We start from the raw sequence: 27,366 nt of genomic DNA, 5'->3' as shown, positions 1-27,366 counted from the left end.
TGGCTGGTTTTAGGTGGAGCATAATGATCATTAGCATCACATTAAACAGGACGAGCACCAGGACATGGGATACTTGTGCTGAGAATAACACGTGTGTGACTTTAAAATGACCATATTTGAAGCCTTTAAGTGTGTTGTCAGTAAATTGTTGTATAAAGTTATGCTGGAATCGACTAAATGGCTCGAGCTCCACCTTTCACTAGAACCAGCCTGACTCGTCTCCAAAGCTGTGCATTTACAATGTGTGAATCCAAATGCGCGCGGCTAATTAGCATCATTAAATCTGAGAAAATGTGGTGCGCGACCTGTGGCTTTGTCCCTGTACTGGCCTGAGGCTCAATTATAATAAATATGAGGAAAGAGAAACTTTAGAGGTTAAACGAGGAGAGAAGGAGCTCTGTCTCTGACTCTGACTCTGCACCTGCACCATCCTCACAGGCAGAGGCAGGACTCACCTCATGTTTAAGTGTCATTTATGACAGAAAGTTTCCTCTAAGAACAGGCTAGTGTTAAATAAAAGCACATCAGAGCGAGGCCAGACTAAGATCTGTCATTACATCACAGACTCCACCTCATCAGAGTCAGTGCTGAGCTGAAGCTGGTGCTGAACACGTGTGTGGCTGAACACGTGTGTGGCTGAACCATGTGGCTCATGTTTAAAGGGGTGTCGGGGCCTGAGATATTATCATCATTATTGTTTGTGCTAAATTCTGTGTAGCAACTGTTGTATTTCAGCCGGTTGTTCAGTTCTTATAGCATCAGTTATGAGGAGACTTAGAAAGTACAATACAGAACTCTTTCTGCAGCACTTTTGAGGCCCCCACCCTGCTCTGGGCCCTGGTACTCAGCACCCTGTACCCCCCCAGTCCGACGCCCCTGCCCTTTACCCCCCCAGTCCGACGCCCCTGCCCTTTACCCCCCCAGTCTGACGCCCCTGCCCTTTACCCCCCCAGTCTGACGCCCCTGCCCTTTACCCCCCCAGTCTGACGCCCCTGCCCTTTACCCCCCCAGTCCGACGGCCCTGCCCTGTACCCCCCCAGTCTGACGCCCCTGCCCTTTACCCCCCCAGTCCGACGCCCCTGCCCTGTACCCCCCCAGTCCGACGGCCCTGCTGCTGCCAGTCTCATCACGGACGTGGGTTTGTGCGACTGAAATGACCTGCAGAGGATTAACTTAATCTGCTTTAATCTGCAGAGTCCGTCTGTCAGCAGGGGGCGCTGCAGCACGCACATGTATGACCCCAGTGCGGGGATAACGTGGGAATAGAGGTCATGACTGTTGCCATGGAGATCTGCCATGTTTCTGCTGCCGGGCACACGGGTTTGTCTGAACTACAACACGACTGTCAGGTTCTGTGCTCGGTTCTGATGGGGGTGTGGTTGAAGGTCCAGCCGTTTCCATGGTTACCTCAGCGGCCGCAGACACACTGACCGCGGCCCAGATCAGGAAGGGCATCAGGGTGAGTCCATTATGTGGTTAAAGGGGGAGGGGCTAATCCAGCACTAAAGCCCGGGGGGGGAGGGGCCTCTCAGTCCGACACAGATTCAGCTCAGAGACGTTTCAGAGCGAGCGCTGCACACGACGACAGAGGACTGGGGAGTACTTATACTGCAGGGAGTACTTATACTGCAGGGAGTACTTATACTGCAGGGAGTACTTATACTGCAGGGAGTACTTATACTGCAGGGAGTACTTTATACTGCAGGAGGGGAGTACTTTATACTGAGGAGTACTTTATACTGCAGGAGGGGAGTACTTTATACTGAGGAGTACTTTATACTGCAGGAGGACAGTACTTTATACTGCAGGAGGACAGTACTACGGGACACGGAGAGGAAAGTACTGCAGAAGTACATGGAGTCTGCAGAGGATTGTTCTGGTCATGGATTCACTGAAGTCCAGGACGTTTGAGCGGCACCTACAGGAACCTGGTGGAAGTGCAGCTCTGACCAGGAGGAGGAGGAGGAGGTGACCAGGAGAACCTCAGAGCTCTGTGAGGAGAACCCAGGAGAACCTCAGAGCTCTGTGAGGAGAACAGGAGAACCTCAGAGCTCTGTGAGGAGAACAGGAGACACCAGAAGAACCTCAGAGCTCTGTGAGGAGAACAGGAGACACCAGGAGAACCTCAGAGCTCTGTGAGGAGAACAGGAGACACCAGGAGAACCTCAGAGCGCTGTGAGGAGAACAGGAGACACCAGGAGAACCCATCAGGAAGTCTCGTGCTGACTGCTTGAACAGAGAGGACCTGCTCTGCTTTGACGCTGTAAAGATGCAGTAACTGTACCACTCCTCTGTAGTACCCCTGGGTACTGCAGTAGAGAGAGGACTTGACCACGATGGATCCTCCCTGGACGACTGAGAGCCTCCACAAACATGAAGTTTTTGGAACTTACTGTGTCGGAGGAAGGTGGACAGTGTGAACATGCAGAAGCAGTATTTGTGTTTGTAGTACTCGTGGTACTCGTGGTTCTGGTCCTGATGGTGCGAGGAGCGACTCTGGTCCAGGATCAGGAACTGAGCAAGAACATGAGCCACAAAAATGGACCCTGCAGCGGCGTCTTATACAGCATCAGCCACCAGGTTATTATTATATTATATTATTATTATTATTATTATATTATTATTAATCATATTAATGTATAACATGACCCTGTACAGCATCAGCCACCAGGTCATTATTATTATATTATTATATTATTATATTATTGTATTATTATTATTATTATTATTATTATTATTATTATTATTATTATTATTATTATTATTATTATTATTAATCATATTAATGTATAACATGACCCTGAAGAGCATCAGCCACCAGGTCATTATTATTATTATATTATTATTATATTATTATTAATCATATTAATGTATAACATGACCCTGAACAGCATCAGTCACCAGGTTATTTTCCATATTATTAATGTCAACCCAAAACCCAAACCAGGGCCTGAGGACCAAAGGATTAAAGTGTCTGAGAAACATCTGAAATGACTGAGGAAAGTCTAAACTCAGTGGTTGGTTTGATATAAATGTGAATGTTAGCTGTGGTTTTGGGCTGGGGGCCCGTCCTGACTGGAAGCCTCTGTCGGGGCCCCTGGGCTGAGGCCTGTGAGGGCCCCCTTAGAGACTTTACTGTGGCCAAAGACAAAAGAATTCCATGAGTTTTGTGAATGAGCCGCTGACTGGAGCCGGGGCAGGACTGTGTGGTCACAGAGCAGACGGTTCCATCAGGTCCAGATCGAATCCTGAGCATTTACAAGAGTTACGTTCATGTTATTGTTGCTCTGACTTCATTCACTTCAATCATGGGGAACTTTGGAAAATGAATGTTTTAGAGTGTGATGACGTCCTCATGTCAGGTGGAGCAGGTGGAGCGGGTGGAGCGGGTGGAGCGGGTGGAGCAGGTGGAGCAGGTGTCTACAACTCTATGGGACAAAGATGTCTCCAAATATATAGTTGATGTTGTTCCTCATTAGTTTTTGGAAGTGATTGAATTTAAAAAAAACATTGTTTTGTCTTTATGGCAGAAAGTCTTTTCTACCGACGCTTTTATGACGAGATAACTGGACTTTAGTTTGTACGAGCTGAGAGAGGAGACATTGAACTTTGAAACAGTTTTCGCTTCATGTTGATTTTCGCATAAATCTAAGAAAAAAAACATCAGCAGTTCAACAGTGACCATGGCAACCACAATAATCAGCTGCTCCGCCTCAGTACAGGGCGTGTAGAACAATGTGAGTGTTGTGATGATTACCCACCTCAGGCCCAAAGTACCTGATTAAAGTGAAGGTCCCTGGTTACGGCTGTAGTTAAAGTGAGTTTCTGTGGTTACGGCTGTAGTTAAAGTGAGTTTCTGTGGTTACGGCTGTAGTTAAAGTGAGTTTCCGTGGTTACGGCTGTAGTTAAAGTGAGTTTCCGTGGTTATGGCTGTAGTTAAAGTGAGTTTCCGTGGTTATGGCTGTAGTTAAAGTGAGTTTCCGTGGTTACGGCTGTAGCTAAAGTGAGTTTCCGTGGTTACGGCTGTAGTTAAAGTGAGTTTCCGTGGTTACGGCTGTAGTTAAAGTGAGTTTCCGTGGTTACGGCTGTAGCTAAAGTGAGTTTCCGTGGTTACGGCTGTAGTTAAAGGGAGTTTCCGTGGTTACGGCAGTAGTTAAAGTGAGTTTCCGTGGTTACGGCTGTAGTTAAAGTGAGTTTCTGTGGTTACGGCTGTAGTTAAAGTGAGTTTCCGTGGTTACGGCTGTAGTTAAAGTGAGTTTCCGTGGTTATGGCTGTAGTTAAAGTGAGTTTCCGTGGTTATGGCTGTAGTTAAAGTGAGTTTCCGTGGTTACGGCTGTAGTTAAAGTGTGTTTCCGTGGTTACGGCTGTAGCTAAAGTGAGTTTCCGTGGTTACGGCTGTAGCTAAAGTGAGTTTCCGTGGTTACGGCTGTAGTTAAAGTGAGTTTCTGTGGTTATGGCTGTAGTTAAAGTGAGTTTCCGTGGTTATGGCTGTAGTTAAAGTGAGTTTCTGTGGTTACGGCTGTAGTTAAAGTGAGTTTCTGTGGTTACGGCTGTAGTTAAAGTGAGTTTCCGTGGTTACGGCTGTAGTTAAAGTGAGTTTCTGTGGTTACGGCTGTAGCTAAAGTGAGTTTCTGTGGTTACGGCTGTAGTTAAAGTGAGTTTCTGTGGTTATGGCTGTAGTTAAAGTGAGTTTCTGTGGTTACGGCTGTAGTTAAAGTGAGTTTCTGTGGTTACGGCTGTAGTTAAAGTGAGTTTCTGTGGTTACGGCTGTAGTTAAAGTGAGTTTCTGAGGTTACGGCTGTAGTTAAAGTGAGTTTCCGTGGTTACGGCTGTAGTTAAAGTGAGTTTCTGTGGTTACGGCTGTAGTTAAAGTGAGTTTCCGTGGTTACGGCTGTAGTTAAAGTGAGTTTCCGTGGTTATGGCTGTAGTTAAAGTGAGTTTCCGTGGTTATGGCTGTAGTTAAAGTGAGTTTCCGTGGTTACGGCTGTAGCTAAAGTGAGTTTCCGTGGTTACGGCTGTAGTTAAAGTGAGTTTCCGTGGTTACGGCTGTAGTTAAAGTGAGTTTCCGTGGTTACGGCTGTAGTTAAAGTGAGTTTCTGTGGTTACGGCTGTAGTTAAAGTGAGTTTCTGTGGTTACGGCTGTAGTTAAAGTGAGTTTCCGTGGTTACGGCTGTAGTTAAAGTGAGTTTCCGTGGTTACGGCTGTAGTTAAAGTGAGTTTCCGTGGTTACGGCTGTAGTTAAAGTGAGTTTCCGTGGTTACGGCTGTAGTTAAAGTGAGTTTCCGTGGTTACGGCTGTAGTTAAAGTGAGTTTCCGTGGTTACGGCTGTAGTTAAAGTGAGTTTCCGTGGTTACGGCTGTAGTTAAAGTGAGTTTCTGTGGTTACGGCTGTAGTTAAAGTGAGTTTCCGTGGTTACGGCTGTAGTTAAAGTGTGTTTCCGTGGTTACGGCTGTAGTTAAAGTGAGTTTCCGTGGTTACGGCTGTAGTTAAAGTGAGTTTCCGTGGTTACGGCTGTAGTTAAAGTGAGTTTCTGTGGTTACGGCTGTAGTTAAAGTGAGTTTCTGTGGTTACGGCTGTAGTTAAAGTGAGTTTCCGTGGTTACGGCTGTAGTTAAAGTGAGTTTCCGTGGTTACGGCTGTAGTTAAAGTGAGTTTCCGTGGTTACGGCTGTAGTTAAAGTGAGTTTCCGTGGTTACGGCTGTAGTTAAAGTGAGTTTCCGTGGTTACGGCTGTAGTTAAAGTGAGTTTCCGTGGTTACGGCTGTAGTTAAAGTGAGTTTCTGTGGTTACGGCTGTAGTTAAAGTGAGTTTCTGTGGTTACGGCTGTAGTTAAAGTGAGTTTCCGTGGTTACGGCTGTAGTTAAAGTGAGTTTCTGTGGTTACGGCTGTAGTTAAAGTGAGTTTCCGTGGTTATGGCTGTAGTTAAAGTGAGTTTCCGTGGTTACGGCTGTAGTTAAAGTGAGTTTCTGTGGTTACGGCTGTAGTTAAAGTGTGTTTCTGTGGTTACGGCTGTAGTTAAAGTGAGTTTCCGTGGTTATGGCTGTAGTTAAAGTGAGTTTCTGTGGTTACGGCTGTAGTTAAAGTGAGTTTCTGTGGTTACGGCTGTAGTTAAAGTGAGTTTCTGTGGTTACGGCTGTAGTTAAAGTGAGTTTCCGTGGTTACGGCTGTAGTTAAAGTGTGTTTCCGTGGTTACGGCTGTAGTTAAAGTGAGTTTCCGTGGTTACGGCTGTAGTTAAAGTGAGTTTCTGTGGTTACGGCTGTAGTTAAAGTGAGTTTCTGTGGTTACGGCTGTAGTTAAAGTGAGTTTCTGTGGTTACGGCTGTAGTTAAAGTGAGTTTCCGTGGTTACGGCTGTAGTTAAAGTGAGTTTCTGTGGTTACGGCTGTAGTTAAAGTGAGTTTCCGTGGTTACGGCTGTAGTTAAAGTGAGTTTCTGTGGTTACGGCTGTAGTTAAAGTGAGTTTCTGTGGTTACGGCTGTAGTTAAAGTGAGTTTCCGTGGTTACGGCTGTAGTTAAAGTGAGTTTCCGTGGTTACGGCTGTAGTTAAAGTGAGTTTCCGTGGTTACGGCTGTAGTTAAAGTATTTTTCCGTGGTTACGGCTGTAGTTAAAGTGAGTTTCCGTGGTTACGGCTGTAGTTAAAGTGAGTTTCTGTGGTTACGGCTGTAGTTAAAGTGAGTTTCCGTGGTTACGGCTGTAGTTAAAGTGAGTTTCCGTGGTTACGGCTGTAGTTAAAGTGAGTTTCCGTGGTTACGGCTGTAGTTAAAGTATGTTTCCGTGGTTACGGCTGTAGTTAAAGTGAGTTTCTGTGGTTACGGCTGTAGTTAAAGTGAGTTTCTGTGGTTACGGCTGTACTTAAAGTGTGTTTCTGTGGTTACGGCTGTAGTTAAAGTGAGTTTCCGTGGTTACGGCTGTAGTTAAAGTGAGTTTCTGTGGTTACGGCTGTAGTTAAAGTGAGTTTCTGTGGTTACGGCTGTAGTTAAAGTGAGTTTCCGTGGTTATGGCTGTAGTTAAAGTGAGTTTCTGTGGTTACGGCTGTAGTTAAAGTGAGTTTCTGTGGTTACGGCTGTAGTTAAAGTGAGTTTCTGTGGTTACGGCTGTAGTTAAAGTGAGTTTCTGTGGTTACGGCTGTAGTTAAAGTGAGTTTCTGTGGTTACGGCTGTAGTTAAAGTGTGTTTCTGTGGTTACGGCTGTAGTTAAAGTGAGTTTCCGTGGTTACGGCTGTAGTTAAAGTGTGTTTCCGTGGTTACGGCTGTAGTTAAAGTGTGTTTCCGTGGTTACGGCTGTAGTTAAAGTGTGTTTCTGTGGTTACGGCTGTAGTTAAAGTGAGTTTCTGTGGTTACGGCTGTAGTTAAAGTGAGTTTCTGTGGTTACGGCTGTAGTTAAAGTGAGTTTCTGTGGTTACGGCTGTAGTTAAAGTGAGTTTCTGTGGTTACGGCTGTAGTTAAAGTGAGTTTCTGTGGTTACGGCTGTAGTTAAAGTGAGTTTCTGTGGTTACGGCTGTAGTTAAAGTGAGTTTCTGTGGTTACGGCTGTAGTTAAAGTGAGTTTCCGTGGTTACGGCTGTAGTTAAAGTGTGTTTCCGTGGTTACGGCTGTAGTTAAAGTGAGTTTCTGTGGTTACGGCTGTAGTTAAAGTGAGTTTCCGTGGTTACGGCTGTAGTTAAAGTGAGTTTCCGTGGTTACGGCTGTAGTTAAAGTGAGTTTCCGTGGTTACGGCTGTAGTTAAAGTGAGTTTCTGTGGTTACGGCTGTAGTTAAAGTGTGTTTCCGTGGTTACGGCTGTAGTTAAAGTGAGTTTCCGTGGTTACGGCTGTAGTTAAAATGAGTTTCCGTGGTTACGGCTGTAGTTAAAGTGAGTTTCTGTGGTTACGGCTGTAGTTAAAGTGAGTTTCTGTGGTTACGGCTGTAGTTAAAGTGAGTTTCCGTGGTTACGGCTGTAGTTAAAGTGAGTTTCCGTGGTTACGGCTGTAGTTAAAGTGAGTTTCCGTGGTTACGGCTGTAGTTAAAGTATGTTTCCGTGGTTACGGCTGTAGTTAAAGTGAGTTTCCGTGGTTACGGCTGTAGTTAAAGTGAGTTTCTGTGGTTACGGCTGTAGTTAAAGTGTGTTTCCGTGGTTACGGCTGTAGTTAAAGTGAGTTTCCGTGGTTATGGCTGTAGTTAAAGTGAGTTTCCGTGGTTACGGCTGTAGTTAAAGTGAGTTTCTGTGGTTACGGCTGTAGTTAAAGTGAGTTTCCGTGGTTACGGCTGTAGTTAAAGTGAGTTTCCGTGGTTACGGCTGTAGTTAAAGTGAGTTTCTGTGGTTACGGCTGTAGTTAAAGTGAGTTTCCGTGGTTACGGCTGTAGTTAAAGTGAGTTTCTGTGGTTACGGCTGTAGTTAAAGTGTGTTTCCGTGGTTACGGCTGTAGTTAAAGTGAGTTTCCGTGGTTACGGCTGTAGTTAAAGTGAGTTTCCGTGGTTATGGCTGTAGTTAAAGTGAGTTTCCGTGGTTATGGCTGTAGTTAAAGTGAGTTTCCGTGGTTACGGCTGTAGTTAAAGTGTGTTTCCGTGGTTACGGCTGTAGCTAAAGTGAGTTTCCGTGGTTACGGCTGTAGCTAAAGTGAGTTTCCGTGGTTACGGCTGTAGTTAAAGTGAGTTTCTGTGGTTATGGCTGTAGTTAAAGTGAGTTTCCGTGGTTATGGCTGTAGTTAAAGTGAGTTTCCGTGGTTACGGCTGTAGCTAAAGTGAGTTTCCGTGGTTACGGCTGTAGTTAAAGTGAGTTTCTGTGGTTACGGCTGTAGTTAAAGTGAGTTTCCGTGGTTATGGCTGTAGTTAAAGTGAGTTTCTGAGGTTACGGCTGTAGTTAAAGTGAGTTTCCGTGGTTACGGCTGTAGTTAAAGTGAGTTTCTGTGGTTACGGCTGTAGTTAAAGTGAGTTTCTGTGGTTACGGCTGTAGTTAAAGTGAGTTTCCGTGGTTACGGCTGTAGTTAAAGTGAGTTTCTGTGGTTACGGCTGTAGTTAAAGTGAGTTTCTGTGGTTACGGCTGTAGTTAAAGTGTGTTTCCGTGGTTACGGCTGTAGTTAAAGTGTGTTTCCGTGGTTACGGCTGTAGTTAAAGTGAGTTTCTGTGGTTACGGCTGTAGTTAAAGTGAGTTTCTGTGGTTACGGCTGTAGTTAAAGTGAGTTTCTGTGGTTATGGCTGTAGTTAAAGTGAGTTTCTGTGGTTACGGCTGTAGTTAAAGTGAGTTTCTGTGGTTACGGCTGTAGTTAAAGTGAGTTTCTGTGGTTACGGCTGTAGTTAAAGTGAGTTTCTGTGGTTACGGCTGTAGTTAAAGTGAGTTTCTGTGGTTACGGCTGTAGTTAAAGTGAGTTTCTGTGGTTACGGCTGTAGTTAAAGTGAGTTTCCGTGGTTATGGCTGTAGTTAAAGTGAGTTTCTGTGGTTATGGCTGTAGTTAAAGTGAGTTTCTGTGGTTATGGCTGTAGTTAAAGTGAGTTTCTGTGGTTACGGCTGTAGTTAAAGTGAGTTTCTGTGGTTACGGCTGTAGTTAAAGTGAGTTTCCGTGGTTATGGCTGTAGTTAAAGTGAGTTTCCGTGGTTACGGCTGTAGTTAAAGTGAGTTTCTGTGGTTATGGCTGTAGTTAAAGTGAGTTTCTGTGGTTACGGCTGTAGTTAAAGTGAGTTTCCGTGTTTACGGTTGTAGTTAAAGTGAGTTTCCGTGGTTACGGCTGTAGTTAAAGTGAGTTTCTGTGGTTACGGCTGTAGTTAAAGTGAGTTTCCGTGGTTACGGCTGTAGTTAAAGTGAGTTTCTGTGGTTACGGCTGTAGTTAAAGTGAGTTTCTGTGGTTACGGCTGTAGTTAAAGTGTGTTTCCGTGGTTACGGCTGTAGTTAAAGTGAGTTTCTGTGGTTACGGCTGTAGTTAAAGTGAGTTTCCGTGGTTACGGCTGTAGTTAAAGTTAGTTTCTGTGGTTACGGCTGTAGTTAAAGTGAGTTTCCGTGGTTACGGCTGTAGTTAAAGTGAGTTTCTGTGGTTACGGCTGTAGTTAAAGTGAGTTTCTGTGGTTATGGCTGTAGTTAAAGTGAGTTTCCGTGGTTACGGCTGTAGTTAAAGTACGTTTCTGTGGTTACGGCTGTAGTTAAAGTGTGTTTCCGTGGTTACGGCTGTAGTTAAAGTGAGTTTCTGTGGTTATGGCTGTAGTTAAAGTGAGTTTCTGTGGTTACGGCTGTAGTTAAAGTGAGTTTCCGTGGTTACGGCTGTAGTTAAAGTATGTTTCCGTGGTTACGGCTGTAGTTAAAGTGAGTTTCTGTGGTCACGGCTGTAGTTAAAGTGAGTTTCTGTGGTTACGGCTGTAGTTAAAGTGAGTTTCCGTGGTTACGGCTGTAGTTAAAGTGAGTTTCTGTGGTTACGGCTGTAGTTAAAGTGAGTTTCCGTGGTTACGGCTGTAGTTAAAGTTAGTTTCTGTGGTTACGGCTGTAGTTAAAGTGAGTTTCCGTGGTTACGGCTGTAGTTAAAGTGAGTTTCCGTGGTTACGGCTGTAGTTAAAGTGAGTTTCTGTGGTTACGGCTGTAGTTAAAGTGAGTTTCCGTGGTTACGGCTGTAGTTAAAGTGAGTTTCTGTGGTTACGGCTGTAGTTAAAGTGAGTTTCCGTGGTTACGGCTGTAGTTAAAGTGAGTTTCTGTGGTTACGGCTGTAGTTAAAGTGAGTTTCCGTGGTTACGGCTGTAGTTAAAGTGAGTTTCTGTGGTTACGGCTGTAGTTAAAGTGAGTTTCTGTGGTTACGGCTGTAGTTAAAGTGAGTTTCTGTGGTTACGGCTGTAGTTAAAGTGAGTTTCCGTGGTTACGGCTGTAGTTAAAGTGAGTTTCTGTGGTTACGGCTGTAGTTAAAGTGAGTTTCCGTGGTTACGGCTGTAGTTAAAGTGAGTTTCTGTGGTTACGGCTGTAGTTAAAGTGAGTTTCCGTGGTTACGGCTGTAGTTAAAGTGAGTTTCTGTGGTTACGACTGTAGTTAAAGTGAGTTTCTGTGGTTACGGCTGTAGTTAAAGTGAGTTTCTGTGGTTACGGTGGTGAAAGTGAGGGATGTAGGTCAGGCCTCAGATTAATGCAGTATTTCTGTCCTGGAATAATCTGATCAGATTATAAGTGACTCTGACGCTCTCGGAGCTGCTGACTGAGCTCATGGTGACTGTGGACGGGGTTATATTATTTATATTATTAATATTATTAAACAGACTTTCTGCCATTACATTTGGCTTCATTGATTCAAAGATTTTAATTTGTGTATTTACATTTGCTGCATAGGATTGAATCATGTATTTCAGGATTGTGCAGATTTATATCATAAAAATGTATTTTGTCACAGAACATTCAGGAAAGCTTACTTCAATTAAAGTTTATCTTCAATGAAGGTTCTTGAGTCATCGTCTGTACTCTGTAGTTGAAAAGCGTTTCAACTCTTCAGCCAAAGTTACTGACGAAGCCTTTTGGATGAAGAGTTGAACCGCTTTTCAAGTTGAAAGTTGAAATTGTTTTAACTACAGAGTGCAGACGATGAATTCAAGAACCTTCATTGAAGATGGACAACTCCTGTACGATTGAGAGCCTCCACAGACAAAGTTGATCTGTTGCTAAGTCACAGAAGGAAATAAAAGGGTCGATTGACTTTAGTGCTTTAGTGTGTTGATGCGTAAGTGGGCGAGCCATGATTATTGATGAATTACAGAAACTCAAAGTAAGTTCTGTGTGACAGAGTCTGAAAAGTGCAAACAGGCCAGAGGTCTGAGCCAAAGCTGGATGAGCGTCAGCTGTGATAAGACGCGTCTGAATAAAGCTGTCAGGGAGGAACTTCCTCCAGACGCACATTTAACTGTAGGCCTACACGACAACAACAACCACAGTGCTGTAGGCCTACACGACAACAACAACCACAGTGCTGTAGACCTACACAACAACCACCACAGTGCTGTAGACCTACACAACAACAACCACAGTGCTGTAGGCCTACACAACAACAACCACAGTGCTGTAGGCCTACACAACAACAACCACAGTGCTGTAGGCCTACACAACAACCACCACAGTGCTGTAGGCCTACACAACAACCACCACAGTGCTGTAGGCCTCCACAACAACCACAGTGCTGTAGGCCTACACAACAACCACCACAGTGCTGTAGGCCTACACAACAACCACCACAGTGCTGTAGACCTACACAACAACCACAGTGCTGTAGACCTACACAACAACCACAGTGCTGTAGGCCTACACAACAACCACCACAGTGCTGTAGGCCTACACAACAACCACAGTGCTGTAGACCTACACAACAACCACAGTGCTGTAGGCCTACACAACAACAACCACCATAGTGCTGTAGACCTACACAACAACAACCACAGTGCTGTAGACCTACACAACAACCACCACAGTGCTGTAGGCCTACACAACAACCACAGTGCTGTAGACCTACACAACCACCACAGTGCTGTAGGCCTACACGACAACAACAACCACAGTGCTGTAGACCTACACAACAACCACCACAGTGCTGTAGACCTACACAACAACAACCACAGTGCTGTAGGCCTACACAACAACAACCACAGTGCTGTAGGCCTACACAACAACAACCACAGTGCTGTAGGCCTACACAACAACCACCACAGTGCTGTAGGCCTACACAACAACCACCACAGTGCTGTAGGCCTCCACAACAACCACAGTGCTGTAGGCCTACACAACAACCACCACAGTGCTGTAGGCCTACACAACAACCACCACAGTGCTGTAGACCTACACAACAACCACAGTGCTGTAGACCTACACAACAACCACAGTGCTGTAGGCCTACACAACAACCACCACAGTGCTGTAGGCCTACACAACAACCACAGTGCTGTAGACCTACACAACAACCACAGTGCTGTAGGCCTACACAACAACAACCACCATAGTGCTGTAGACCTACACAACAACAACCACAGTGCTGTAGACCTACACAACAACAACCACAGTGCTGTAGACCTACACAACAACAACAACCATAGTGCTGTAGGCCTACACAACAACCACCACAGTGCTGTAGACCTACACAACAACAACCACAGTGCTGTAGACCTACACAACCACCACAGTGCTGTAGGCCTACACAACAACCACCACAGTGCTGTAGACCTACACAACAACAACCACAGTGCTGTAGGCCTACACGACAACAACAACCATAGTGCTGTAGGCCTACACGACAACAACCACCACAGTGCTGTAGGCCTACACGACAACAACCACAGTGCTGTAGGCACAGGTTCGAGTCCCTAACGCCTGCACTGCTGTATGAAAGAGAGTGAATGGGCGTTTGGCATGTTTTATATATAGAACAGTGCACGGTTTAACATTGACCAAAAGGAAAGATGTTTTGTACCTGGTTATGGCATGTGTCACCTTTACCCGTGGTCCTGTGGTCTTTACCTGTGGTCTTGTGGTCCTGTGGTCTTTACCTGTGGTCCTGTGGTCTTTACCCGTGGTCCCGTGGTCCTGTGGTCCTGTGGTCTTTACCTGTGGTCCTGTGGTCTTTACCTGTGGTCCTGTGGTCCTGTGGTCCTCAGGTGTGCTGCTGCTGTGGCCCCGCCCCCTGCTCGCTCTGCTGTCAGTTCTGTCCCGCCGTCAAAGCCTCGACCTCGACCCGGGCCATGTACACGCTGTTCCACGTGTTCAGCTGCACCCTGTCCTGCCTCATGCTGTCGCGGACCGTCACCGACCTGGTGCGCGAGAACGTGAGTACGACGGACCCCGAGGCGACTGACCCCGCGACGACGGACCCTGAGGCGACTGACCCTGAGACCCTGAGACGACTGACCCTGAGGCGACTGACCCTGAGGCGACTGACCCTGAGACCCTGAGACGACTGACCCTGAGGCGACTGACCCTGAGGCGACTGACCCTGAGACCCTGAGACGACTGACCCTGAGGCGACTGACCCTGAGACCCTGAGACGACTGACCCTGAGGCGACTGACCCTGAGACCCTGAGGCGACTGACCCTGAGACGACTGACCCCGAGACCCTGAGACGACTGACCCTGAGGCGACTGACCCTGAGACCCTGAGGCGACTGACCCTGAGACGACTGACCCTGAGGCGACTGACCCCGCGACGACGGACCCCGAGACCCTGAGGCGACTGACCCTGAGGCGACTGACCCTGAGACCCTGAGACGACTGACCCTGAGACGACTGACCCTGAGGCGACTGACCCTGAGGCGACTGACCCTGAGGCGACTGACCCTGAGGCGACTGACCCTGAGACCCTGAGACCCTGAGACGACTGACCCTGAGACGACTGACCCTGAGACGACTGACCCTGAGACCCTGAGACCCTGAGACGACTGACCCTGAGACCCTGAGACGACTGACCCTGAGACCCTGAGACCCTGAGACGACTGACCCTGAGACGACTGACCCTGAGGCGACTGACCCTGAGACCCTGAGACGACTGACCCTGAGGCGACTGACCCTGAGACCCTGAGACGACTGACCCTGAGGCGACTGACCCTGAGACCCTGAGACGACTGACCCTGAGACCCTGAGACGACTGACCCTGAGGCGACTGACCCTGAGACCCTGAGACGACTGACCCTGAGGCGACTGACCCTGAGACGACTGACCCTGAGGCGACTGACCCTGAGACCCTGAGACGACTGACCCTGAGACGACTGACCCTGAGGCGACTGACCCTGAGGCGACTGACCCTGAGACCCTGAGACGACTGACCCTGAGACGACTGACCCTGAGGCGACTGACCCTGAGGCGACTGACCCTGAGACCCTGAGACGACTGACCCCGAGACCCTGAGACGACTGACCCTGAGACCCTGAGACGACTGACCCTGAGGCGACTGACCCTGAGGCGACTGACCCTGAGACCCTGAGACGACTGACCCTGAGACCCTGAGACGACTGACTCTGAGACGACTGACCCTGAGACGACTGACCCTGAGACGACTGACCCTGAGACCCTGAGACGACTGACCCTGAGACGACTGACCCTGAGACGACTGACCCTGAGACCCTGAGACGACTGACCCTGAGGCGACTGACCCTGAGACCCTGAGACGACTGACCCTGAGACGACTGACCCTGAGACGACTGACCCTGAGACGACTGACCCTGAGACGACTGACCCTGAGACGACTGACCCTGAGACGACTGACCCTGAGACCCTGAGACGACTGACCCTGAGACCCTGAGACGACTGACCCTGAGACGACTGACCCTGAGACGACTGACCCTGAGACCCTGAGACGACTGACCCTGAGACCCTGAGACGACTGACCCTCTCACCTCTGTGCTCCAGGTGCCCTTCCTGAACGCCCTGTGCCTGGAGGCCTCGGGGGACTGTGAGGTGCTCGTGGGGTACTCTGCCGTCTACAGAGTCTGCTTCGGCACTTCCTGCTTCCACCTCATGATGGCGCTGTTCCTCATCGACGTCCGCTCCAGCCAGGACTACAGAGCATTACTGCACAACGGGTCAGTCCGTAGAGTAATCCCACTGAGGAGTACTCCAACTGAAGGGTACTCCCAAAGAGTACTCCCACTGAGGAGTAATCCCACTGAAGAGTACTCCCTGAAAGTAATGAAAGTACAGAATACTGATTGCTCCTCAAACAGGGTGTCCGCGGGGTCGTAAAAAGTCTTAATATCATCTAAAAATAATCTAATAAAGTAATTATGATGATGAATTATAAAGGAGTAAAGTTGACAGTGGAGTTTAAAAGTCTTTTTTATATTTAGACACAATGAATATCTACAAAGACATTTTAAATACAAAACTTAAAAATCCGTTGTTTTCTTTCATTTGGTCGATTATTGTGAATATTTGTTAAATCTCAAAGTTCTTATCATGGGTCAGGGTTGTGTGAACTTGGATGGTTCTTACATTTGTCCGTCTCACTGTGACGTCACTGTGATTGTCTTCAGTCCGTTTATCTTCAGTCCGTTTGTCTTCAGTCCGTTTATCTTCAGTCCGTTTGTCTTCAGTCCGTTTGTCTTCAGTCCGTTTGTCTTCAGTCCGTTTATCTTCAGTCCGTTTATCTTCAGTCCGTTTATCTTCAGTCCGTTTGTCTTCAGTCCGTTTATCTTCAGTCCGTTTATCTTCAGTCCGTTTGTCTTCAGTCTGTTTATCTTCAGTCCGTTTGTCTTCAGTCCGTTTAGCTTCAGTCCGTTTGTCTTCAGTCCGTTTATCTTCAGTCCGTTTATCTTCAGTCCGTTTATCTTCAGTCCGTTTATCTTCAGTCCGTTTGTCTTCAGTCTGTTTATCTTCAGTCCGTTTATCTTCAGTCCGTTTATCTTCAGTCCGTTTATCTTCAGTCCGTTTATCTTCAGTCCGTTTATCTTCAGTCTGTTTATCTTCAGTCCGTTTATCTTCAGTCTGTTTATCTTCAGTCTGTTTATCTTCAGTCCGTTTGTCTTCAGTCCGTTTATCTTCAGTCCGTTTATCTTCAGTCTGTTTATCTTCAGTCCGTTTGTCTTCAGTCCGTTTCTCTTCAGTCCGTTTATCTTCAGTCCGTTTATCTTCAGTCCGTTTATCTTCAGTCTGTTTATCTTCAGTCCGTTTGTCTTCAGTCCGTTTGTCTTCAGTCCGTTTATCTTCAGTCCGTTTATCTTCAGTCCGTTTGTCTTCAGTCTGTTTATCTTCAGTCCGTTTATCTTCAGTCCGTTTGTCTTCAGTCCGTTTATCTTCAGTCCGTTTGTCTTCAGTCCGTTTGTCTTCAGTCCGTTTATCTTCAGTCCGTTTGTCTTCAGTCCGTTTGTCTTCAGTCCGTTTGTCTTCAGTCCGTTTATCTTCAGTCTGTTTATCTTCAGTCCGTTTATCTTCAGTCCGTTTGTCTTCAGTCCGTTTATCTTCAGTCCGTTTGTCTTCAGTCCGTTTGTCTTCAGTCCGTTTGTCTTCAGCGTGTTCAGGTCCTGAGATCTTCTGGACTGAGAAAGCTCCGCCTTGTCCAGATGCTGAAAGCTCTTTCTCCTGCAGGTTCTGGTTGGTGAAGTTCCTGACGTTGTTGGGGATGTGCACCGCCGCCTTCTTCATCCCCACAGAGTCTTTCCTCCACGGTGAGAAACACACCTCAGTAACATGGATCCTTCCTCCTGCGCAGCTCCCTCCGCTCCACAACAGTGTTTAGCTTTCTTCTGAAGAGCTCAGAAGTTCATCTGTTTTATTCTCCAGTGAACGTCCATTAGCCAGAACAACAGAAGGCATGTGTGGCTTAGCTGTGAGTCAAGTGGGGCTCGTGGGGCATGTAGCATGTAGCCCATGTAGCAGAGAGTATGTGATTATATCCCACATGTAGCAGAGAGTATGTGATTATATCCCACATGTAGCAGAGGGTATGTGATTATATCCCACATGTAGCAGAGGGTATGTGATTATATCCCACATGTAGCAGAGGGTATGTGATTATATCCCACATGTAGCAGAGAGTATGTGATTATATCCCACATGTAGCAGAGGGTATGTGATTATATCCCACATGTAGCAGAGGGTATGTGATTATATTCCACCATGTAGCAGAGAGTATGTGATTATATCCCACACGGAGCAGAGAGTATGTGATTATATCCCACATGTAGCAGAGAGTATGTGATTATATCCCACATGTAGCAGAGAGTATGTGATTATATCCCACATGTAGCAGAGAGGTATGTGATTATATCCCACATGTAGCAGAGAGTATGTGATTATATTCCCCATGTAGCAGAGAGTATGTGATTATATCCCACATGTAGCAGAGAGTATGTGATTATATCCCACACGTAGCAGAGAGTATGTGATTATATCCCACATGTAGCAGAGAGTATGTGATTATATCCCACATGTAGCAGAGAGTATGTGATTATATCCCACATGTAGCAGAGAGTATGTGATTATATCCCACATGTAGCAGAGAGTATGTGATTATATCCCACATGTAGCAGAGAGTATGTGATTATATCCCACATGTAGCAGAGAGTATGTGATTATATCCCACATGTAGCAGAGAGTATGTGATTATATCCCACATGTAGCAGAGAGTATGTGATTATATCCCACATGTAGCAGAGAGTATGTGATTATATCCCACACGTAGCAGAGAGTATGTGATTATATCCCACATGTACAGAGAGTATGTGATTATATCCCACATGTAGCAGAGAGTATGTGATTATCCCACACGTAGCAGAGAGTATGTCGATTATATCCCACATGTAGCAGAGAGTATGTGATTATATCCCACATGTAGCAGAGAGTATGTGATTATATCCCACATGTAGCAGAGGGTATGTGATTATATCCCACACGTAGCAGAGAGTATGTGATTATATCCCACATATGTAGCAGAGAGTATGTGATTATATTCCACATGTAGCAGAGAGTATGTGATTATATCCCACATGTAGCAGAGAGTATGTGATTATATCCACATGTAGCAGAGAGTATGTGATTATATCCCACATGTAGCAGAGAGTATGTGATTATATCCCACATGTAGCAGAGAGTATGTGATTATATCCCACATGTAGCAGAGAGTATGTGATTATATCCCACATGTAGCAGAGAGTATGTGATTATATCCCACATGTAGCAGAGAGTATGTGATTATATTCCACATGTAGCAGAGGGTATGTGATTATATCCCACATGTAGCAGAGGGTATGTGATTATATCCCACACGTAGCAGAGAGTATGTGATTATATCCCACATGTAGCAGAGAGTATGTGATTATATTCCACATGTAGCAGAGGGTATGTGATTATATCCCACATGTAGCAGAGAGTATGTGATTATATTCCACATGTAGCAGAGAGTATGTGATTATATCCCACATGTAGCAGAGAGTATGTGATTATATCCCACATGTAGCAGAGAGTATGTGATTATATTCCACATGTAGCAGAGGGTATGTGATTATATCCCACATGTAGCAGAGGGTATGTGATTATATCCCACACGTAGCAGAGAGTATGTGATTATATCCCACATGTAGCAGAGAGTATGTGATTATATTCCACATGTAGCAGAGGGTATGTGATTATATCCCACATGTAGCAGAGGGTATGTGATTATATCCCACACGTAGCAGAGAGTATGTGATTATATCCCACATGTAGCAGAGAGTATGTGATTATATTCCACATGTAGCAGAGGGTATGTGATTATATCCCACATGTAGCAGAGAGTATGTGATTATATTCCACATGTAGCAGAGAGTATGTGATTATATCCCACATGTAGCAGAGAGTATGTGATTATATCCCACATGTAGCAGAGAGTATGTGATTATATTCCACATGTAGCAGAGGGTATGTGATTATATCCCACATGTAGCAGAGGGTATGTGATTATATCCCACACGTAGCAGAGAGTATGTGATTATATCCCACATGTAGCAGAGAGTATGTGATTATATTCCACATGTAGCAGAGGGTATGTGATTATATCCCACATGTAGCAGAGGGTATGTGATTATATCCCACACGTAGCAGAGAGTATGTGATTATATCCCACATGTAGCAGAGAGTATGTGATTATATTCCACATGTAGCAGAGGGTATGTGATTATATCCCACATGTAGCAGAGAGTATGTGATTATATTCCACATGTAGCAGAGAGTATGTGATTATATCCCACATGTAGCAGAGGGTATGTGATTATATCCCACACGTAGCAGAGTATGTGATTATATCCCACATGTAGCAGAGAGTATGTGATTATATCCCACATGTAGCAGAGAGTATGTGATTATATCCCACATGTAGCAGAGGGTATGTGATTATATTCCACATGTAGCAGAGAGTATGTGATTATATCCCACATGTAGCAGAGAGTATGTGATTATATCCCACATGTAGCAGAGAGTATGTGATTATATCCCACATGTAGCAGAGAGTATGTGATTATATTCCACATGTAGCAGAGGGTATGTGATTATATTCCACATGTAGCAGAGAGTATGTGATTATATCCCACATGTAGCAGAGAGTATGTGATTATATCCCACATGTAGCAGAGAGTATGTGATTATATTCCACATGTAGCAGAGGGTATGTGATTATATTCCTTATGTAGCAGAGGGTATGTGATTATATTCCACATGTAGCAGAGGGTATGTGATTATATCCCACATGTAGCAGAGAGTATGTGATTATATCCCACATGTAGCAGAGAGTATGTGATTATATCCCACATGTAGCAGAGAGTATGTGATTATATCCCACATGTAGCAGAGAGTATGTGATTATATTCCACATGTAGCAGAGAGTATGTGATTATATTCCACATGTAGCAGAGAGTATGTGATTATATTCCACATGTAGCAGAGAGTATGTGATTATATCCCACATGTAGCAGAGAGTATGTGATTATATCCCACATGTAGCAGGGAGTATGTGATTATATCCCACATGTAGCAGAGAGTATGTGATTATATTCCACATGTAGCAGAGAGTATGTGATTATATCCCACATGTAGCAGAGGGTATGTGATTATATTCCACATGTAGCAGAGGGTATGTGATTATATTCCACATGTAGCAGAGGGTATGTGATTATATCCCACATGTAGCAGAGAGTATGTGATTATATCCCACATGTAGCAGAGGGTATGTGATTATATCCCACATGTAGCAGAGGGTATGTGATTATATCCCACATGTAGCAGAGTATGTGATTATATTCCACATGTAGCAGAGGGTATGTGATTATATCCCACATGTAACAGAGAGTATGTGATTATATCCCACATGTAGCAGAGAGTATGTGATTATATCCCACATGTAGCAGAGTATGTGATTATATCCCACATGTAGCAGAGAGTATGTGATTATATCCCACATGTAGCAGAGAGTATGTGATTATATCCCACATGTAAAAAGGGGTATGTGATTATATCCCACATGTAAAAGGGGGTATGTGATTATATTCCACATGTAGCAGAGAGTATGTGATTATATCCCACATGTAGCAGAGAGTATGTGATTATATCCCACATGTAGCAGAGAGTATGTGATTATATGACAGTTATGTCTCATCCACATGTGTTTCCAGCCTGGCACTACGTGGGCGTGATGGGCGGATTCACCTTCATCCTGATCCAGCTCGTCCTCATCACGGCGTTCGCTCATCAGTGGAACAAAAACTGGTAAAAGATTCATCAGCTCATTTTCCATGCAGCCTACAGGGGGCGCTAGACTGTGTGTGTGTCATAGGTTCGTGTGCGTGTGTGTGTTTAGTCTGACCTGTAGTTCCCGTCCCAGGCTGACGGGGGCGTGTGTGTTTAGTCTGACCTGTAGTTCCCGTCCCAGGCTGACGGGGGCGTGTGTGTTCAGTCTGACCTGTAGTTCTCGTCCCAGGCTGACGGGGGCGTGTGTTTAGTCTGACCTGTAGTTCCCGTCCCAGGCTGACGGGGGCGTGTGTTTAGTCTGACCTGTAGTTCCCGTCCCAGGCTGACGGGGGCGTGTGTGTTTAGTCTGACCTGTAGTTCCCGTCCCAGGCTGACGGGGGCGTGTGTGTTTAGTCTGACCTGTAGTTCCCGTCCCAGGCTGACGGGGGCGTGTGTGTTTAGTCTGACCTGTAGTTCCCGTCCCAGGCTGACGGGGGCGTGTGTGTTCAGTCTGACCTGTAGTTCCCGTCCCAGACTGACGGGGGCGTGTGTTTAGTCTGACCTGTAGTTCCCGTCCCAGACTGACGGGGGCGTGTGTTCAGTCTGACCTGTAGTTCCCGTCCCAGGCTGACGGGGGCGTGTGTTTAGTCTGACCTGTAGTTCCCGTCCCAGACTGACGGGGGCGTGTGTTCAGTCTGACCTGTAGTTCCCGTCCCAGGCTGACGGGGTCGTGTGTTTAGTCTGACCTGTAGTTCCCGTCCCAGGCTGACGGGGGCGTGTGTTTAGTCTGACCTGTAGTTCCCGTCCCAGGCTGACGGGGGCGTGTGTTTAGTCTGACCTGTAGTTCCCGTCCCAGGCTGACGGGGGCGTGTGTTTAGTCTGACCTGTAGTTCCCGTCCCAGGCTGACGGGGGCGTGTGTTTAGTCTGACCTGTAGTTCCCGTCCCAGGCTGACGGGGGCGTGTGTGTTTAGTCTGACCTGTAGTTCCCGTCCCAGGCTGACGGGGGCGTGTGTTTAGTCTGACCTGTAGTTCCCGTCCCAGGCTGACGGGGGCGTGTGTTTAGTCTGACCTGTAGTTCCCGTCCCAGGCTGACGGGGGCGTGTGTGTTTAGTCTGACCTGTAGTTCCCGTCCCAGGCTGACGGGGGCGTGTGTTTAGTCTGACCTGTAGTTCCCGTCCCAGGCTGACGGGGGCGTGTGTTTAGTCTGACCTGTAGTTCCCGTCCCAGGCTGACGGGGGCGTGTGTGTGTAGTCTGACCTGTAGTTCCCGTCCCAGGCTGACGGGGGCGTGTGTTTAGTCTGACCTGTAGTTCTCGTCCCAGGCTGACGGGGGTGTGTGTTTAGTCTGACCTGTAGTTCCCGTCCCAGGCTGACGGGCGTGTGTGTTTAGTCTGACCTGTAGTTCCCGTCCCAGGCTGACGGGCGTGTGTGTTTAGTCTGACCTGTAGTTCTCATCCCAGGCTGACGGGGGCGTGTGTTCAGTCTGACCTGTAGTTCCCTTCGCAGGCTGACGAGGGCGTGTGTGTTTAGTCTGACCTGTAGTTCCCGTCCCAGGCTGACGGGGGCGTGTGCTTAGTCTGACCTGTAGTTCCCGTCCCAGGCTGACGGGGGCGTGTGTTTAGTCTGACCTGTAGTTCCCGTCCCAGGCTGACGAGGGCGTGTGTGTTTAGTCTGACCTGTAGTTCCCGTCCCAGGCTGACGGGGGCGTGTGTTTAGTCTGACCTGTAGTTCCCGTCCCAGGCTGACGAGGGCGTGTGTTTAGTCTGACCTGTAGTTCCCGTCCCAGGCTGATGGGGGCGTGTGTTCAGTCTGACCTGTAGTTCCCGTCCCAGGCTGACGGGGGCGTGTGTTCAGTCTGACCTGTAGTTCCCGTCCCAGGCTGACGGGGGCGTGTGTGTTTAGTCTGACCTGTAGTTCCCGTCCCAGGCTGACGAGGGCGTGTGTTTAGTCTGACCTGTAGTTCCCGTCCCAGGCTGACGGGGGCGTGTGTTCAGTCTGACCTGTAGTTCTCGTCCCAGGCTGACGGGGGCGTGTGTTTAGTCTGACCTGTAGTTCCCGTCCCAGGCTGACGGGGGCGTGTGTTTAGTCTGACCTGTAGTTCTCATCCCAGGCTGACGGGGGCGTGTGTTCAGTCTGACCTGTAGTTCCCGTCCCAGGCTGACGGGGGCGTGTGTTTAGTCTGACCTGTAGTTCTCATCCCAGGCTGACGGGGGCGTGTGTTTAGTCTGACCTGTAGTTCTCGTCCCAGGCTGACGGGGGCGTGTGTGTTTAGTCTGACCTGTAGTTCCCGTCCCAGGCTGACGGGGGCGTGTGTGTTTAGTCTGACCTGTAGTTCTCGTCCCAGGCTGACGAGGGCGTGTGTTTAGTCTGACCTGTAGTTCCCGTCCCAGGCTGACGGGGGCGTGTGTGTTTAGTCTGACCTGTAGTTCTCGTCCCAGGCTGACGGGGGCGTGTGTTTAGTCTGACCTGTAGTTCCCGTCCCAGGCTGACGGGGGCGTGTGTGTTTAGTCTGACCTGTAGTTCCCGTCCCAGGCTGACGGGGGCGTGTGTTTAGTCTGACCTGTAGTTCCCGTCCCAGGCTGACGGGGGCGTGTGTTTAGTCTGACCTGTAGTTCCCGTCCCAGACTGACGGGGGCGTGTGTTTAGTCTGACCTGTAGTTCTCGTCCCAGACTGACGGGGGCGTGTGTTTAGTCTGACCTGTAGTTCCCGTCCCAGGCTGACGGGGGCGTGTGTGTTTAGTCTGACCTGTAGTTCTCGTCCCAGGCTGACGGGGGCGTGTGTGTTTAGTCTGACCTGTAGTTCTCGTCCCAGACTGACGGGGGCGTGTGTTTAGTCTGACCTGTAGTTCTCGTCCCAGGCTGACGGGGGCGTGTGTGTTTAGTCTGACCTGTAGTTCTCGTCCCAGACTGACGGGGGTGTGTGTTTAGTCTGACCTGTAGTTCTCGTCCCAGGCTGACGGGGGCGTGTGTTTAGTCTGACCTGTAGTTCTCGTCCCAGGCTGACGGGGGCGTGTGTTTAGTCTGACCTGTAGTTCCCTTCGCAGGCTGACGGGGGCGTGTGTGTTTAGTCTGACCTGTAGTTCCCGTCCCAGGCTGACGGGGGCGTGTGTTTAGTCTGACCTGTAGTTCCCGTCCCAGGCTGACGGGGGCGTGTGTTTAGTCTGACCTGTAGTTCCCCTCGCAGGCTGACGGGGGCGTGTGTGTTTAGTCTGACCTGTAGTTCCCGTCCCAGGCTGACGGGGGCGTGTGTGTTTAGTCTGACCTGTAGTTCCCGTCCCAGGCTGACGGGGGCGTGTGTGTTTAGTCTGACCTGTAGTTCCCGTCCCAGGCTGACGGGGGGGTGTGTTTAGTCTGACCTGTAGTTCCCGTCCCAGGCTGACGGGGGTGTGTGTGTTTAGTCTGACCTGTAGTTCCCGTCCCAGGCTGACGGGGGCGTGTGTTTAGTCTGACCTGTAGTTCTCGTCCCAGGCTGACGGGGGCGTGTGTTTAGTCTGACCTGTAGTTCCCGTCCCAGGCTGACGGGGGCGTGTGTTTAGTCTGACCTGTAGTTCCCGTCCCAGGCTGACGGGGGCGTGTGTTTAGTCTGACCTGTAGTTCCCGTCCCAAGCTGACGGGGGCGTGTGTGTTCAGTCTGACCTGTAGTTCCCGTCCCAGGCTGATGGGGGCGTGTGTTTAGTCTGACCTGTAGTTCTCGTCCCAGGCTGACGGGGGCGTGTGTGTTTAGTCTGACCTGTAGTTCCCGTCCCAGGCTGACGGGGGCGTGTGTTTAGTCTGACCTGTAGTTCTCGTCCCAGGCTGACGGGGGCGTGTGTGTTTAGTCTGACCTGTAGTTCCCGTCCCAGGCTGACGGGGGCGTGTGTTTAGTCTGACCTGTAGTTCTCGTCCCAGGCTGACGGGGGCGTGTGTGTTTAGTCTGACCTGTAGTTCCCGTCCCAGGCTGATGGGGGCGTGTGTTTAGTCTGACCTGTAGTTCTCGTCCCAGGCTGATGGGGGCGTGTGTTTAGTCTGACCTGTAGTTCTCGTCCCAGGCTGACGGGGGCGTGTATTTAGTCTGACCTGTAGTTCTCGTCCCAGGCTGACGGGGGCGTGTGTTTAGTCTGACCTGTAGTTCTCGTCCCAGGCTGACGGCGGCGTGTGTGTTCAGTCTGACCTGTAGTTCCCGTCCCAGGCTGACGGGGGCGTGTGTTTAGTCTGACCTGTAGTTCTCGTCCCAGGCTGACGGGGGCGTGTGTTTAGTCTGACCTGTAGTTCTCGTCCCAGGCTGACGGCGGCGTGTGTGTTCAGTCTGACCTGTAGTTCCCGTCCCAGGCTGACGGGGGCGTGTGTTTAGTCTGACCTGTAGTTCCCGTCCCAGGCTGACGGGGGCGTGTGTTTAGTCTGACCTGTAGTTCCCGTCCCAGGCTGACGGGGGCGTGTGTTTAGTCTGACCTGTAGTTCTCGTCCCAGGCTGACGGGGGCGTGTGTGTTCAGTCTGACCTGTAGTTCCCGTCCCAGGCTGACGGGGGCGTGTGTTTAGTCTGACCTGTAGTTCCCGTCCCAGGCTGACGGGGGCGTGTGTTTAGTCTGACCTGTAGTTCCCGTCCCAGGCTGACGGGGGCGTGTGTTTAGTCTGACCTGTAGTTCCCTTCCCAGGCTGACGGGGGCGTGTGTTTAGTCAGACCTGTAGTTCCCGTCCCAGGCTGACGGGGGCGTGTGTTTAGTCTGACCTGTAGTTCCCGTCCCAGGCTGACGGGGGCGTGTGTGTTTAGTCTGACCTGTAGTTCCCGTCCCAGGCTGACGGGGGCGTGTGTTTAGTCTGACCTGTAGTTCCCGTCCCAGGCTGACGGGGGCGTGTGTGTTTAGTCTGACTTGTAGTTCCCGTCCCAGGCTGACGGGGGTGTGTGTGTTTAGTCTGACCTGTAGTTCTCGTCCCAGGCTGACGGGGGTGTGTGTGTTTAGTCTGACCTGTAGTTCCCGTCCCAGACTGACGGGGGCGTGTGTGTTTAGTCTGACCTGTAGTTCTCGTCCCAGGCTGACGGGGGCGTGTGTTTAGTCTGACCTGTAGTTCCCGTCCCAGGCTGACGGGGGCGTGTGTTTAGTCTGACCTGTAGTTCCCGTCCCAGGCTGACGAGGGCGTGTGTTTAGTCTGACCTGTAGTTCCCGTCCCAGGCTGACGGGGGCGTGTGTTTAGTCTGACCTGTAGTTCCCGTCCCAGGCTGACGAGGGCGTGTGTTTAGTCTGACCTGTAGTTCTCGTCCCAGGCTGACGGGGGCGTGTGTTTAGTCTGACCTGTAGTTCTCGTCCCAGGCTGACGGGGGCGTGTATTTAGTCTGACCTGTAGTTCCCGTCCCAGGCTGACGGGGGTGTGTGTTTAGTCTGACTTGTAGTTCCCTTCCCAGGCTGACGGGGGCGGCAGAGAGCAGGCGCTGGTACGTGGCGGTCGCCTGTGCCACGCTCCTCTTCTACCTGGTGGCGGCGCTGGCGTTCCTGTTCATGCTGAAGTACTACACTCACGCTGAGTTCTGCCAGTCCAACCGTGTCCTGCTGTGGTGCCACTTCACGCTGTGCGCCGCCATGGGCCTGGTGTCCGTCACGCCCTGCGTCAAGAGCAGTGAGTACCACACGTGTACACGCACAGCTCACGCAACGGTCACGCATAGCTCACCCAACGGTCACGCATCGGTCATGCATCGGTCACGCATAGCTCACGCAACGGTCACGCATCGGTCACGTGTCGGTCCGGCCTCGATGCTGCAGTGGACGCCATTACCACAACCACTCACCGAACATGGACGGACTCTCCACACACAAAGGGACACCTCCTCTGTCTCTGCGCCTCCTCTCCTTCCCCTCTTCTCCCTATTCTCCTCCTCTCCCCCTCCTCCCTCCCCCTCCTCTCGTCCTCCTCTCCTCCTCCTCTCCCTCCTCCTCCTCCTCCTCCCCCTCCTCCTCCCCCTCCTCTCCTCTCCCTCCTCCTCCTCCTCCTCCTCTCCCCCTCCTCTCCTCTCCCTCCTCCTCCTCCTCCTCCTCTCCCCCTCCTCTCCTCTCCCTCCTCCTCCTCCTCCCCCTCTCCCCCTCCTCTCCTCTGCTCGGGTGAGATTCCTGTCTGTCATCGGCTGCTGTAAAAACATGGACAGAGCAGATAATCATTAAACCAGTCCAGACCTGCATCAGTCTGAGCAGCTCCACTCCAACGCTAACCCCAACACTAACACCAACACTAACACCAACGCTAACACCAACGCTAACCCCAACGCTAACACCAACGCTAACACCAACACTAACCCCAA

The 27,366-nt window shown here is 48.8% G+C and overlaps 1 protein-coding gene across 1 annotated transcript in view; it reads left to right on the top strand.

The window, feature by feature from the left end:
* The first annotated feature begins 2,453 nt into the window (after window positions 1-2,453).
* serinc4 (serine incorporator 4) overlaps window positions 2,454-27,366 on the top strand; it is a 31,145-nt gene continuing 6,232 nt past the window's right edge. The window contains exons 1-6 of the mRNA XM_079555621.1: window positions 2,454-2,580; window positions 13,570-13,737; window positions 15,314-15,486; window positions 16,988-17,067; window positions 21,043-21,136; window positions 26,476-26,687. Of these exons, the coding sequence (XP_079411747.1) occupies window positions 2,479-2,580; window positions 13,570-13,737; window positions 15,314-15,486; window positions 16,988-17,067; window positions 21,043-21,136; window positions 26,476-26,687 (829 nt within the window). The 5' untranslated portion in view covers window positions 2,454-2,478. The remainder of the gene's footprint in view (window positions 2,581-13,569; window positions 13,738-15,313; window positions 15,487-16,987; window positions 17,068-21,042; window positions 21,137-26,475; window positions 26,688-27,366) is intronic.

Source organism: Gobius niger (genome assembly GCF_951799975.1).
Source record: "Gobius niger genome assembly, chromosome: 4".
Classification (NCBI taxonomy): domain Eukaryota; kingdom Metazoa; phylum Chordata; class Actinopteri; order Gobiiformes; family Gobiidae; genus Gobius; species Gobius niger.
The sequence above is the reverse complement of the archived record's forward strand: the minus strand, read 5'-3'. Positions and strand labels throughout refer to the sequence as shown.